The following is a 14213-nucleotide window of genomic DNA, read 5'->3' on the forward strand; positions in this document are numbered from 1 at the left end:
ATTTAGCTGAAAAAGCTTGGGGATACATATTTTAGAGGTAAATGCATGTTTACTATGTATCTAATATGTACATATGTGTATGCATATACACATGACATAGTCTTATTTACTTTATATTCAAACCTAGTTTATAACACAAAGAATTCTAATGACCTGCTGATTAACTAGTGGCCATCTCTCAAGAACATCAAACTCAGTATTTCAAAATGCAGGTCATCTCACCCTGAACATTTCCTCCCCTCACTGTACCCTCTCTCTCTTGCCGAACAGCACGACTTTCTTCTCTGTCGCTGGTGCTGAATGCTGCTGACACCCTTGCTGGCTCCTGCCTATACAACTGACAGCTGCTCCCAACACTGCCCCTGAATCCCTGACTCCCTCTGACATGAGCCACACTGTGACCAGAAGGATTCCAAGTTTTTTCTTTTGTTTGCTTTTATGCAAATAATTTATGAATATATTCTTCTTGTTTAGAGAAAACACAAATGAAGTCACGGCCACATGAGCCCCAGCCCCTTGGAGAGTTGGGTGTGGGGCCGGTGCCTTGCTGCCGGGCTGTGTGGAGCTTCACACTGATTATTTCTTTCTACACTTTGACACTATGCCTGAGATGTTTTCCATATCAGTTTCAATGTTCTCTTCTAAAGCACAAATATGACCGCGTTCCTCCGGGTTCCCAGGGCTACAGGAAGCAAACCCAAGTTCCCCCGAGCTCCCGGCCATGCCCCAGGGACCTCCCACCTGCCTGGCAGCACTTGCAAGCTCCTGTCCCTGAACCTGGGTGGCAGTCCCACCAGTGCTCGGACGCTCTTCCTCTCCTCCTTGGCTCTGGCACCTCCCAGGAAGAGGGCCTGGCTTGCCTCCCACCTGATTCCATTTATTCCTGGCAGGACAAAGCCTCCCGCCCCCTTGGCCTCACACCTGTGGGACGTCCTCACCCATCTCTCCCACGGCGGGGCTCAGCAGTGCCTGGACTCCTCAACTCGAAGGGTAGAGGCACAGCTCTGGTTCCAGGACCTTATGCTCTGCTCACTCTACAGGATGAATTAACCATCAAACACTTAGCCCGTGCCAACACTGGGAAGCAGATGATGCCGAAACACAACCAAGACCCGATGGTGGCCCCTCACCCCTGCTCCTGCTCCTCCCCTGCTCACCCCTTCCTCCCCTGCTCTCTGAAGACCTCGTTCCCACCGGTCTTTCATAAAGGAATGATGAAGAACTCAGGGATTTTAGAAAATGTTAAGTGGAAAGAAATAGCAGAAGGAAAGCTGGACGTGAGGCCAGGTGTGGTGACTCACGCCTGTAATCCCAGCACTTCGGGAGGCCAAGGCAAGTGGATCACGAGGTCAGGAGATCGAGACCATCCTTGCTAACACAGTGAAACCCCGTCTCTACTAAAAATACAAAAAATTAATTGGGCATGGTGGTGGGCGCCTGTAGTCCCAGCTACTCGGGAGGCTGAGGCAGGAGAATGGTGTGAATCCAGGAGGCGGAGCTTGCAGTGAAGTGAGCCGAGATTGCGCCACTGCACTCCAGCCTGGGCGACACAGCCAGATTCCATCTCAAAAAATAATAATAATAACGTAAAAAATGCAAAAAAAAAAAAAATTAGCCAGGTGTGGTGGCAGGTGCCTGTAGTCCCAGCGACTCAGGAGGCTGAGGCAGGAGAATGGTGTGAACTCGGGAGGAGGAGCTTGCAGTGAGCGGAGATTGCGCCACCGCACTCCAGCCTGGGTGACAGAGCGAGACACTGTCTGAAAAAAAAAAAAAAAGCTGTACATGATACACAAGGTGACCCCAGGAGACTCCTGTGCAGAGTAAAAACGCACCCCAGCACTAAACTTGGTCCCTGAAGTCCCTGCGGGATTCTCTCCACCCCACCCCCCACCCCTGGGTCCACCTGCACCCTCCTGGAAAGAACGGTGACACCACCCCACAGCAGGAGCTCACCACTGGCGGCCGCGGCACCCCGGGTAGCTGGGCCACCCCCAGGGTTTCACAGGTGGAGAGGGAGCCTGGGAACGTGCATTTTTAGCAATTTCCAGGTGACGGGGCACCACACTTTTAAAAATACACAATACTAGGTCCTGAAAGGACTTCTATTCACTTGCACATTGGTGGGGTGAAGCCCTACATTGCAAAAGGCTTTTCTTCACGTGTCCTTGAGCTCAGGGGCTGGCAGCACTTGGTGGGACCTAGTAGGGAGTCCCTTGCTGACTGCACACCCACAGCCAGAGGCCTCTCCCAGATGATTCTCACAGGAAGCCCGCAGAGCTCCTGACACCTCCCTGGAGGGATGAGAACGCTGAGGCTCTGAGGGGGGATAACTGATTACTGGAAGGTAATGACCTTAGTGAAGTGGTGAAGCTGCAGGGTAAACCTTAGTTTTATTTCATTTTAACTTTCAAGACTTCCTGATTTCCTCTGTTACAATACCTGTGCCTTAGAGCCACCAATGGGAACTTGAAGGAAAATAATGCCTGCTGAGGCCAGATGCTCATTTAATTGTCTGGGGGTAGAGCCTGTTTGGTTCTAAGCCCTCCCTCTGAACTTCTGAATGGTGAGGACTGCAAATCAGCTGCCTCCTGCTGGGCCCTGCAGGGTGAAACCTGAGGAAGCCCCAGCAATATTCAGTGAGGGGTTAGGAGGGAGGAGTGGATGAAAAGCAAGAAGGAAATGCACCAGCATTCACTGGCGGGCTCTGTCACCCACAGGACAGGGATGAAGACATGCACACTTGCAGTGCGGGCTTTCACAGCCTGGCAATGAGGGCTTTCAGCCTCACAGGTAAACGTCACCTGTTTCACCACCTCCTTAGGGCTGTCCTAGGGCCCCAGCACACAGCTATTTGGGACAAAGGGCAGTTTCAGTGTCTTTCACTCCACACTCAAGCTACAGATTGTCCTTACAGCTCAGGTATCCTGGGGATAATCCATCTCGTTTTCTTTTGGTTTTCGGAGCCCAACCCAAGAATCAAATAACTTTCCTAAGGATTTCCAGGAGAAAACATCTTCCCACCAAAGAAGAACCTTACCACTTGGAAAAACACCTCCTCATAATTTGCAAAAACCCCAGTTTTCTGGGAAGTGATAATCTTGTCATGAGAACCAAAGATAAAGTTGGAGATAATGAGGGAGTGGTTACATAGGAAATCTGTGGTCATTACTCTGACCAATTAGTAAATCACTTTCTTCATATGACATACTTGTTAACAGCTTCTTACTAAACCACAGTGCAGGTAAGAGAGTCACAAGATGGCTTCTTCCTTGAGTCACAGTCATCCCCGGCCCACACCAGGGCCTAGCAAGAATGACTTAGGTCACCCTGATTTCCTGGCTACTTGGAGGAGCTGGATTTCCCAGTTTACAAATCTCAGCTTCCTGGGATTCTGCTCTGATAAAATCTAAATTGTATTTTTTTTTTTTAAAGAAAAAAGTAAGGAATAGGCTGCCCGCGATGGCTCATGCCTGTAATCCCAGCGCTTTAGGAGGCCAAGGCAGGCAGATCATGAGGTCAGGAGATTGAGACCATCCTGGCTAACAGGGTGAAACTCGTCTCTGCTGAAAATACAAAGAAAATTGAGCCAGCCGTGGTGGCATGCGCCTGTAGTCCTAGCTACTTGGGAGGCTGAGGCAAGAGAATCGCTTGAACCCGGGAGGCGGAGGTTGCAGTGAGCTGAGATTGCACCACTGCACTCCAGCCTGGGTAACAGAGCGAGATTCCGTCTCAAAAAAAAAAAAAAGTAAGAATAGATGAACTCTAATGAAATAATCTAGGTCTATCCTTTTACCTCCTCCGTTGTCTGCAGTAATAAAGCTCCCTGCCTCGCCCTCTCTCACAGCACTGAACTGCTTTTCCTGAATTTTCCCACACTGCTGATCACTCACTTGTTAATTTCGATGCATACATTCTTTTTGAGAAATAAAGTCAGTTTGCCGACTCCTCCCACTGGTTTGTCAGAAAATGAGCTTACACTGCGCTGATCTCACTCCTGCTGCCAAAGCTCCTTCTAGGGGTCTCTCCTTTGATAATGTAGGGATTATGTAGGCATGGGGAGGTGGGATACCAAGGGGGGATTCTGTCAACGGTGCTGTTCCCCCCTCCCCACCCCCGCCGGTTCAAAGTCATAGAGCCCGGGGCCTCTCTGACTATCTGGACTGTGCAGACCACCATGTCTTCCGGTAGGGTCAGGGGAGGGCTTGAGATAAATCTGTAGGGCTCAACCACTGGCCCACTGTCCACCTCAGGTGCCCCAAGCGCCATCTCTACCGGGCGCTATGTGGATGCATCGGTGACAAAATGGAAAGCCTCTGGTCCTGGCGGAGCTTGTTCCGATCAGGAGAGACCCGAAAGCAAGAAACACAGTGAACAAATGCATGATGCCCAGGGGTGGATGGCCGTAAGCACGGAGGAGAAAAATAACAAGTGGGGTGGGGGGTGTTAAGAGGGTGGAGGATGGAGATGGGCTGCCATTGACAATCGGAGAGCCTGCAGACCTGCCTGAGAGTGATGTTTGGGGAAAGAAGGCAAGGGAAGAAGGTGAGGGAGGTTAGCTAAGCGGACATCTGGGAAAGAGCTCAGGCAGCAGAGGGGTGGGGCGGGGGCAGGGGCGCGGTGGCAGCGTGCTGCATTCCAGGGTCCTCTGCGTGGCTCCCCTGCACATCCCTCAGGGCCTTCGCAGAAACACCCACACGGGGACCTTCTACATACAGGCAGCACACGCCACCCATCGCCGTGACCACACTGTCCCTCAGAGGAGCCGCTGGCCATGTGTGTCCCGTCCACATGGAGATGTACTTGAAGATTCTTTACACACTGGGTTTCAAAGACTTAGTATGGAAAACAGTGTAAAATATTAAAATCACACAACTGATTGTTATCAACATAGTGGGCAGAATATAAAATATAGGTTTTTTTACTTTTTTAGATAGGGTCTCACTCTGTTGCCCAGGCTGGAGTGAACCGGTGCAGTCACAGCTCACTGCAGCCTCCAACTCCTGGGCTCAGGCAATCCTCCCACCTTAATCTCCCACGGGACTGGGACTGTAGGTGTGCACCGCCACATCCAACTAATTGTTTTGTATTTTTTGTAGAGACTGGGTCTCGCCATGTTGCCCAGGCTGGCCTCAAACTCCTGGGCTCAAGTGATCCACCTACTTTGGGCTCCCGAAGTGCTGGGATTACAGGCGTGAGTCATGGCACCCAGTGTCACCCCCTCCCGGCACGCCTTTCTTTAATGTGGTAACTAGATCATTTAAAATTGCATATATAACACAGGCCACCCATGCAAGCCTCAATCCTGGGAGATGCTCCCATTGGAGAAACCTCCAAGAAGCGGATCTGCTTGGATTTGCAAACTGCCCCTCTGGCCCCAGGGGGATCTGCTGTGCGGAGCTGCTCTGGATTCGGCTCTTCAATACTGCCCTTGAGTGTACTGTGCACCTCTTGACTTTCGACCAGCACAAAGCTCCTTATTAAACGCTGACAAAAATTCCTTCCATTCCAGGTGCCATAATGGATTCATTAATCTCCTATTGATAGGTTTTTGCTGGTTTTCCCACTTTCTGCTATTCTAAGCACTGCTGTGAAGACTCTCCTTTTACCCCCATCTGCCCGTGTCTGCCGCAGCTCACATGCTCTGTCTTCCAGCTGTAATAGCTGAGTGCCCATTTACCCCACGCCTGACACACTCAAGTCCCTGGGTCTCCTCGGCGGGGTGTGTCTGTGGGCACAGGGCTGCCCTGCCACATGCCCCACCCCATAACCTTCCATCTGTGGCCGCTCCTTGTGAGACCCTAAACTCACGACCTCCCCTCCTGTCCTCTCCTCTCCACAAAGCCACCCTTATCGGAGACAGTCAGTCTGCTTCCCTCCACCTGCTTCCCAGTTCCCCCAAGGCAAATCCAAAGTCCTCCACTGGCCCACCCTCCTCTACTGACTCCTCCCTCACCCTCCGGTCAGGTCAAAGGGCCCCAACCAGAGGCTTCCCTGGGCCCTTTCATAAGACAGGAGCTTTTCTTCTCAGGTCCGGCTATAGGTACATTGTACCCGTGCCTCACCGCAGGAGTGAGAGCCCCAGGGGTGGAGAGGGCTTGGTTCTTTTGCCTAAAGCCTGCCCTGACTCACCGAAGGCGGTCCGTTAATGTGCGCAATGATTACAGAAACACAGAAATAAGGCTGGGGGTGGTGGCTCAAGCCTGTTATCCCAGCACTTTGGGAGGCCGAGGCAGGTGGATCACTTGAGGTCAGGAGTTCGAGACCAGCCTGACCAACATGGTGAAACCCCATCTCTACTAAAGATACACACACACACACACCACACACACACACCCAGGTGGGCATGGTGGTGCATGTCTGTAATCCCAACTACTTGGGAGGCTGGGACAGGAAAATCGCTTGAAGCCAGAAGGCGGAGGTTGCAGTGAGCCCAGATCAAGCCACTGCACTTCAGGCTGGGCAACAGAGTGATGCCCCCCTGCCCTGCCACACACAGAAACAAAATCTTAATCATAGTAAGACACAGCTGAAAAGATATGAAGGAATGACTCCCCGAGGCTACTGCATGCCACCCCTTCAATCATTTTCCATTCAGAAAACTTCAGATCACATCATTTACATATGTACGTTAAGACAAGGAGTCCTATATTAATCAATCTTCTCCGTCAAAATCCTGGTCAAAGTCAGAAAACAATCCCACCGGACTCCTGGGAGCATCTCACGTTGGAGAAACCTGGAGAAGTGGAGAAGCTGATCTGCACGATTTGCAAACTGCCCCACTGGCCCCAGGGGGACCCGCAGCACCGTCGCCCTCCCCGTGAGCGTTGGAGCCTCACTCAGACCCACACAGTCAGGATTTGCACCTCCGAAGGCTCCCCCAGGCGGCTCTGGGCACACGGAAGCTGGGAAGACAGCAAATAGGCCCTGGGGCTGGGGGGGTCTAGCACACTTCAGCCTTTTCTCTTTTGCCTCCTGAAGACTTTCACTGTGGATGTGTGTTAGGGAAGAGGGGAGTGAAGAAAGAGACAGGGAGAGAAGACAGAGACTGAGTGATGCCTCCATTCCGCAGAGGAAAACACCGAGACCCTATCTCAGCACTCGAGACAGCAGGGTCAGGGCGGGATTTATAGAAAATAAGTCTCTGCCTCTCAGTGCTCTGGTCTGCCATGTGTCTGGCTGCCTCTTCCATCCTGACAAGCACAATGACTGTAATTCCAAAGGACTGGGAGTTGGGGGTGAAGATGGAGAGAACGAAGGAGTGGGGAGGGAAACGGCAGCCTCTGGGCAGCTACTCTCTAATAAACACAAACACAACATCAGAAAGGGCTTGTAGAAAAGAAACACAAAGCCGGGGCGGTGGCTCACGCCTGTAATCCCAGCACTTTGGGAGGCTAGGAGGGAGGATCACGAGGTCAGGAGATTGAGACTATCCTGGCTAACAAGGTGAAACCCCATCTCTACCAAAATACAAAAAAAAAAATTGGCCGGGACGGTGGCGGGCGCCTGTGGTCCCAGCTACTCAGGAGGCTGAGGCAGGAGAATGGCGTGAACCTGGGAGGGGGAGCTTGCAGTGAGCAGAGATTGCACCACTGCACTCCAGCCTGGGTGACAGAGCAAGACTCTGTCTCAAAAGAAAAAAAGAAACACAAAACGCAACCCAACTACTGACACATGGCCCTTTGTTCCATATTCACCCACACATTCTTAGCAGAAACGCAACTGTGAACATGCAATCTGGTATCCTGACATTTGCCCTGACCACCTTGTTACTGCATCTTCATCTTTCTAATTTTAATTGCTTCTGACGGCCCATCCGATTGGTAGAGCTTATTTAAAGAGCCCTGATTCTCCCTGATAAAAGGTTGGAGTCCTGTATCAAAAGCTTTTAGTTTTCTGTAACCAAGGGGGAAAACATGCTTCTTTTGAAAGATGACAAAATGTCTAGCTTCGAAGGGTCATCCGAGTATGGCACACAAAGCGGTCTGCATTCATAGAAAATGATGCCATCACACAAATCTCCCACTGTGCCACGGGGTGACACCATCACTCATCATCTGCCTCCCAGACCCAGTAAGTTTTGCAACATTAATTACTGCACTTTACACTGAAAAGATCCCATCAAAGAATGTGTGTGCACAGGATGGTGAGGGGCGCCGGAGCTGTGTGAGGCGAAATGGCACTGTTCTCAGTTTCCCCTTCCATCCTACTGGGCTCCGAAGCATTGCTTCGGAGATTTTCAATTTTATCTTATAATTAAATAATATGAACTCTACTGGGGGAAGAAAAGCAGCCCATCACATTGGTATTAAGCCTTAATATCATTTTTGCCATCTTGACTCCTATCGCTATAAAAAGTCATTTTCCGTTCCCCTCACAAAACCACCCAAGGAATATTGCTTCAGACGCCAAAGGTGCCCATGTGGGGCTCAAGCCTGGTGTCCAATAAATATGTGTGTCATTGACCTAATGCATGTCCAGTCAATTGAACCCTCACACTTCTGACTTCAGTTTTAAGGTACTAATCTTGAAGTCTTAACAGTTTATACATATTGACCTGAGGATATTGGGTACTTTTGATTAGCGAGGGTTGAATTCCTCCAAAGGACTTCATGAATGAAGAAGACAGCTAGAACCCCTGGTTTCCTGCTCCTCAGTGGAGATTCCAGGCGGGAGGCAGGCAGCAAACACTTGCGTTCCTGTCAAGCGCCAGGCGTGGTGCTGGGCGCGGGAAGGACACCAGTGAAGACACAGCTACACGCAGCCCTGAACATCCCTGCTGCAGTCACAGGGCCTGGCCACATCACGGAGCTCTGTGAACTCAGGGAAGCCGGTACACCTCGGGCATCCCTTGCTCATGTGTAAAGTGGGGATAAGTCAGTGCCCAGGATCACTGAGGGCCTGCCACATAACAGACAGTCACTAAACACTAGCTATTCTCACTAGGATTGGAAAGGTTGAAACTTACTCAATTTCTGTGAACTTTCTATAAATACTGTATTGATGTTCACGTCACCACAGGCAAAAAGGATGCCGCTTTCGCATCCAGCCCACCCGAAGGATGCACCTGGACTTCCCAGTACACTCAGCTCCACCAGGCACCAGGCCCTGCAGAAGCCACAACCTGTGACTAAGACAATGAGTCACTCTTGGTGTGTGGCACAGTGTGATGTGGCGGTGGGCACTTAGTCATGCTCAGTCCGCGATCCAGAGCTGCGGAGCTGATTTTAGGTTGAGTGAAAATCAATTTAAGTTTCCAGACATGTCTTGGGACAACAGAAGATACCCAAAGAAGCAGGGGAAAAAAAAATAAAAAACAAAAATCCCACAGCCTGAGACAGAAGATACCCAAAGAAGCAGGGAAAAAAAATTATAAAAAACAAAAACAAAAAAACCCCCACAGCCTGAGACAGAAGATACCCAAAGAAGCAGGGAAAAAAAAAAATTAAAAACAAAACAAAACAAAAACCCCCACAGCCTGAGACAGAAGATACCCAAAGAAGTAGAAAAAAAAAAAAAAACCCAGCCTGAGAAATACTTTCTTCATTCAAGGCCTGGGGAGTCAGGAATATAGGAAAGAGATTTTCAATTTTATCTTATAATTAAATAATATGAACTCTACTGGGGGAAGAAAAGCAGCGCATCGCGTTGGTATTAAGCCTTAATATCATTTTTGCCACCTTGACTCCTATCGCTATAAAAAGTTATTTTCCGTTCCCCTCACAAAACCACCCAAAGAATATCTGTGTAATTTTGAGCAAGTTGGGTTTTGCTCACTTTTGAGCATTAACTAGAGTAAGGAGCTTCACCAAGAAAGGCCCCTGAAAAGCATGGTGGAGGGCTGACATGATGGCTCATGTCTGTAATCCCAGCTCTTTGGGAGGCCAAGGCAGGAGGCTCACTACAGGAGGCCAGGAGTTCAAGGCCAGTCTCAGCAGCATAGTGAGATCCTGTCTCTACAAATAATAATAATAATAATAACAACAATTAGCTGGTCATGATGGTGCATTCCTGTCTTCCCCGCTACTCAGAAGGCTGAGGCAGGAGGATCACTTGAGCCCAGGAGTTTGAGGCTGCAGTGAGCTGTGACGGCACCACCACACTCCAGCCTGGGTGACAGAGCCAGACATAAGTACTCTTCGTGGTCTAAGGGAGAGTACAATATTTGAAATTAGGATCTGTTTTTCTCCTACCACAATCACATATGCACCTCACTCCCTTACCTAAGCTATTTTTCTTTGTGAGTCTTTCTCCCCACTTCCAAAATGAGGGCATGCCTCTCTTGGGACCATGTATCTAGGCTTGGAGATAAGAATTGTAAAGCTCCTAGTACACAAAATATTTTCAACAAATGGTAGCTATGGTCATTTTAATATACGGAATTTTACCATAATTTCACATCTGACAGATAATTCCCCTAAAATTGATACTTGAATGTGAATGTGTTCTCTGATCTCCAGCTACAGGCAATAGTCTTCTATGTCAGGGAAAATCAAGTACTAATATAGAAGCAGAATAAAATGGCAAAAAGAATGGGGCACAACAGATAAATTCTCGAGGAATAACCTACTTACTGTAAGGATTTGTAAATCTGTGGCAGCTAAGACCAGGCCCTCTGAGCACATCTGGAGGTGAACTTCCTTAAAAGAAATGCGTCCAAATGCTCCAACAGGTTCGAGATCATATCTCGGAAGGGTAAAGCTCTTTACAGAGTCTGCAAAAAAATTGTGACTTCGGCTCTGCCAGGGAAAGAATGCCCAGGCGACCCGCCGTGGCGGGCTTCCCCAGGGACAGCCCAGGTGTGACCCATGTGGGCTCGAGGCCACCGTATTTGATGCTACCTGCAGAGCTGAGGGCAGCTGTCTCCCATTAACCCGAGGCTGTACCAACCAAGACGCGTTCCCACATAATACTGGTTTCCAAAGTACCTTTTTCCCCAGAAGAAAAGAGGCGTGGACTTACTAACCTTCAATACGTGTAACTCCTCCCAGGTGGCAAAACCAGGGCAACAGAGAACACGGCTATTCTGCCAATGTATCCTAATCTCACATGCCTGCACACAAACTCCCAAGCATTTTAGCAAGCTTTTGGACATGGAGCTCAAAAGAATGACCCATAAATACTTTCCAATACACACAGCATCTTAATGTTTTTTTCTTTCTTTTTTATTTTTTGCAGACACAGAGTCTCACTATGTTGTCCAGGCTGCTCTGGAACTCCTGGGCTCAAGCGATCCTCCTGCCTCGGCCTCCCAATACACTGGGATGACAAGCATGAGCCACTGTGCAGGACCCACAGCAACTAAATTCCAAAATAACCTTGAAACCCTGACCTTCCACCCGCCCTGGTGGCTTCCAGAGGTCAGTGCCTCTTCCCGTGCCAAAGGTTTCTTGTCTTTCGCGGCCCGGGTAAGGTCACTCAAGATGCTCCCTCTGCCTCTGAAGGCCTTTGACTGAGAAGCCACTCTGGGTCCTATCCCGACCCCAAGGCGGCTCCATTCGTACTCGCACATCTCCCGGCCGGTTTAAGTCACGCTGGCCAGGCTATTTCCACTTCACTCTCATAATTTCTCCAATCCCAGCCTCTGCTGCATCACGTTTTCTTTCTCTGAGAACCCAACCCTGCAGGAGGAACGCTGATGCTGGGGTCCTTTAACTAGAACGCTAACGCCAGAGCACTTCCCAGGGGCGCTGGGGGCGGGCTGCGGGGCGGGGCCTGGCGCTGCCACCGGGGTCTCCCGCCGGGGGCGCTGGGCCTGGGGAGGCTGCGCTGCGGCTCGGGGAGCGCGCTGCGTACGGATTTCGGGGCCTGGGCGCACGGAGACGACGGGCCGGGCATCACGTAGGCGCTCGCGACGGGCGGGGCGGCGCCCACAGCGCCCCAACCTGCAGCGCCCGCGCCCGCCCCGCGCGCTCAAGGGCGAAGGGAAGGTCACCGGGGCCGTGGGCTGTGGGCCCATCCCCGCTCCATCCTTGTGCAGTGCGCGGTCCCGAAACGGGAAGAAATCCGCCATCCGGGCCTTTCCACGCATCTGCAGCAGGAGGAACCGGGAAAATAAAAATCAAAACCCAGCTCGGGGCGCGTCGGGTCTCCAGCCTGCGCTATCGCTAAGGCTCCCAGGTAGCGTTCGCCTGGGAAGCGCCGGTCTACCCGCCAGGGGCTGCACGGATCGGGGCGCTCCACCCCTGCGTGCACCCGGGCCTGGGGCGCGCAGTCTCCACCACCTCCCGCTCTTCAATGTTAAATGTCCTCCCGGCTTGCCCGCGTCCTGGGCCCAGGCTCGGGCCCCTCCTGGAGAGCCGCTTCCACATTGCAGGGCAGGGGAAGCCCAGAGCCGGCGCTGCGGCGCCGCTGACGTCCCGGAGTCCCCGCTTCCTGGTCCTTCCCGTCCGCGGAGGCTGGCGGGGAGGGCCTGGGACCCATTTTAGTTTTCGGTTTTGTCACGAGCCGGAAGGCGACAGCACATGCAAGCGCAGGAAACCCTTTTTAAAAAATCTCCCAGCGGAAACGCGAGGGGCTGCCGGACCGCCTGGGAGACGCCAGGCGGGAACCCAGAGCAACCCCGCCGCCTCCCGCATTGCAGCAGCCGGGACCCCGCCCACGCCGCGCGGGGCACGAGGCGACAGGAGGCGCGCGGGGACCCGCCGTTTCTTCCTCGACATGCTAGGGGGTGGCGTGGGGCGGAGTTGGGGGGCGGGGGGCCACTTAGGAAGTCATCGCGCTGTACCCACGCTTCGGAGGGGAAGCCCGGCGCCGTCCTACAGCTAAGAGGCAGAACGACTCCCGAGGGTCATCCAGGCGACCCCCTCTGCCAGGCTCAATTTAAAACATAAACCGGAGGGGGTAGAAACCTCACTATCTTCCGGATGGAGATTCCTACCGCCATGTCCCTTCCTCCTCCGCCCCACCCGGCAAGGACCCCGGGGCTGCCTTGCCGGCTCATGCAGCCCCGCAGGTACCCCTGCCGCTCCCGGGCACGGGCTTCCCCCCAGTTCTCCCCATTGCTTCCCCGCTCTTCTCCCCGGTTCTTCCCATCGCTTCCTCACCTTTCCCCGGGTCCTCCCATCGCTTTCCCCCTCTTCTGCCCCGTCCCCCCATCCCCTTCGCCCTGTTCTCCCCCTCTCCGTCCGTCCCTCCCTCGCCGCTGGGAGGGGGGCGCGCACCTTGAGCATCCCCGCCGCTGGTCAGCACGCCGATGGCCTTGCCGGCCCCGGAGAGGTGCTCCAGGAACTTCCGCAAGGAGCCCTTGGGGGCCCGGGAGTCGTCCGCGTCCATGGCGAGGAGGCCGAGGGCAGCCGCTAGTCCGGGTGCGCAGCAGGCAATGGGGACCCTGCCAGCGCGCGCCCGACTCGGAACCGCCGCCCCGCCCGCGCCCCCGCCCGGCCCCAGCGCCAATGGGCGGTGACGGGCGGGGCCCAAGCGCACGGGAGGGGCTGCGGGGGCGGGGGCGCGGCTAGGGGCAGGGGCAGGGAAAGGGGCAGGGGCTGGCGGGGGCGTGGGTGTGGGCAGGAGCACCTACGCGGGGGTCGTCGTAGGTGGGGGCCGCTCTAACGGTGGGGGAGGCCGCAGAGGCGGGGGTGGCGCCACAGGTGGGCGGGGTCCCTGCAGGTGGGGCGGCGTTGCTGGTGCGCGAGCCTCGCGGGTGGGTTGGAGGACTCTGGTTGAGGGCTTTAGAGATGCCCCGAGCTCCCCAAGTTGGGGCAGGGGCAGCGTCCGGGGGAGGGGAGACCGCAGGGGGGCGGGGTCACATCTTTTGCGGGGCGCGCCAGGGCTGGGCGGGATAGAACGTGGGGAGCGTCTCCCGAGAGAGACCGTGAGTGGGCGCGAACGCGGGGGGAGGGGGTGGAAACCCCGCACTTGCGGGGAGCGCCGATGGCAGGGCGGGGTGGAATTGGGGCGCGGAGACCCCACCTGGACGCGGAGGCTCGCGGCAGGCCCCGCCGCTCCGGCTGTTGTCGGCGCCGAGCCCGGCAGCGCACAGCTTCTAGTTCCCGGCAGGATTCCTCCTGGGGCTGCGCTGGGAGCCTCCGGGCGCGGCTTCCTCCACCCCCGCCCCCAAGTTTTCTCCGCAGCCTGAGGTGGGGAAGGACGGATGGACAGTGGATCCTCCAGGTGGTGGGAAAAGCTGAGTGCGGCGGGCTTAGCTCTGACGAAGCTGCGATTTCCAGGGCCCATGGGGGCTGTGGCGCTCCTGGGCCCCCAGCCCGGCCCTTGGG

General features: G+C 53.6%; 1 protein-coding gene across 2 annotated transcripts in view; it reads right to left on the minus strand.

The window, feature by feature from the left end:
- The window catches only part of PFKP (phosphofructokinase, platelet), a 68704-nt gene extending 55276 nt beyond the window's left edge, over nucleotides 1-13428 (minus strand). For both annotated transcript variants that reach the window (XM_033209451.1, XM_033209450.1), the window contains exon 1: nucleotides 13161-13428. In XM_033209451.1, the coding sequence (XP_033065342.1) occupies nucleotides 13161-13272 (112 nt within the window). In that variant the 5' untranslated portion in view covers nucleotides 13273-13428. The remainder of the gene's footprint in view (nucleotides 1-13160) is intronic.
- Between the last annotated feature and the right edge of the window lie 785 nt (nucleotides 13429-14213).

The sequence above is a fragment of the Trachypithecus francoisi genome, unplaced genomic scaffold (assembly GCF_009764315.1).
Source record: "Trachypithecus francoisi isolate TF-2019V2 unplaced genomic scaffold, Tfra_2.0 Lachesis_group9, whole genome shotgun sequence".
In the NCBI taxonomy this organism is placed as follows: Eukaryota; Metazoa; Chordata; class Mammalia; order Primates; family Cercopithecidae; genus Trachypithecus; species Trachypithecus francoisi.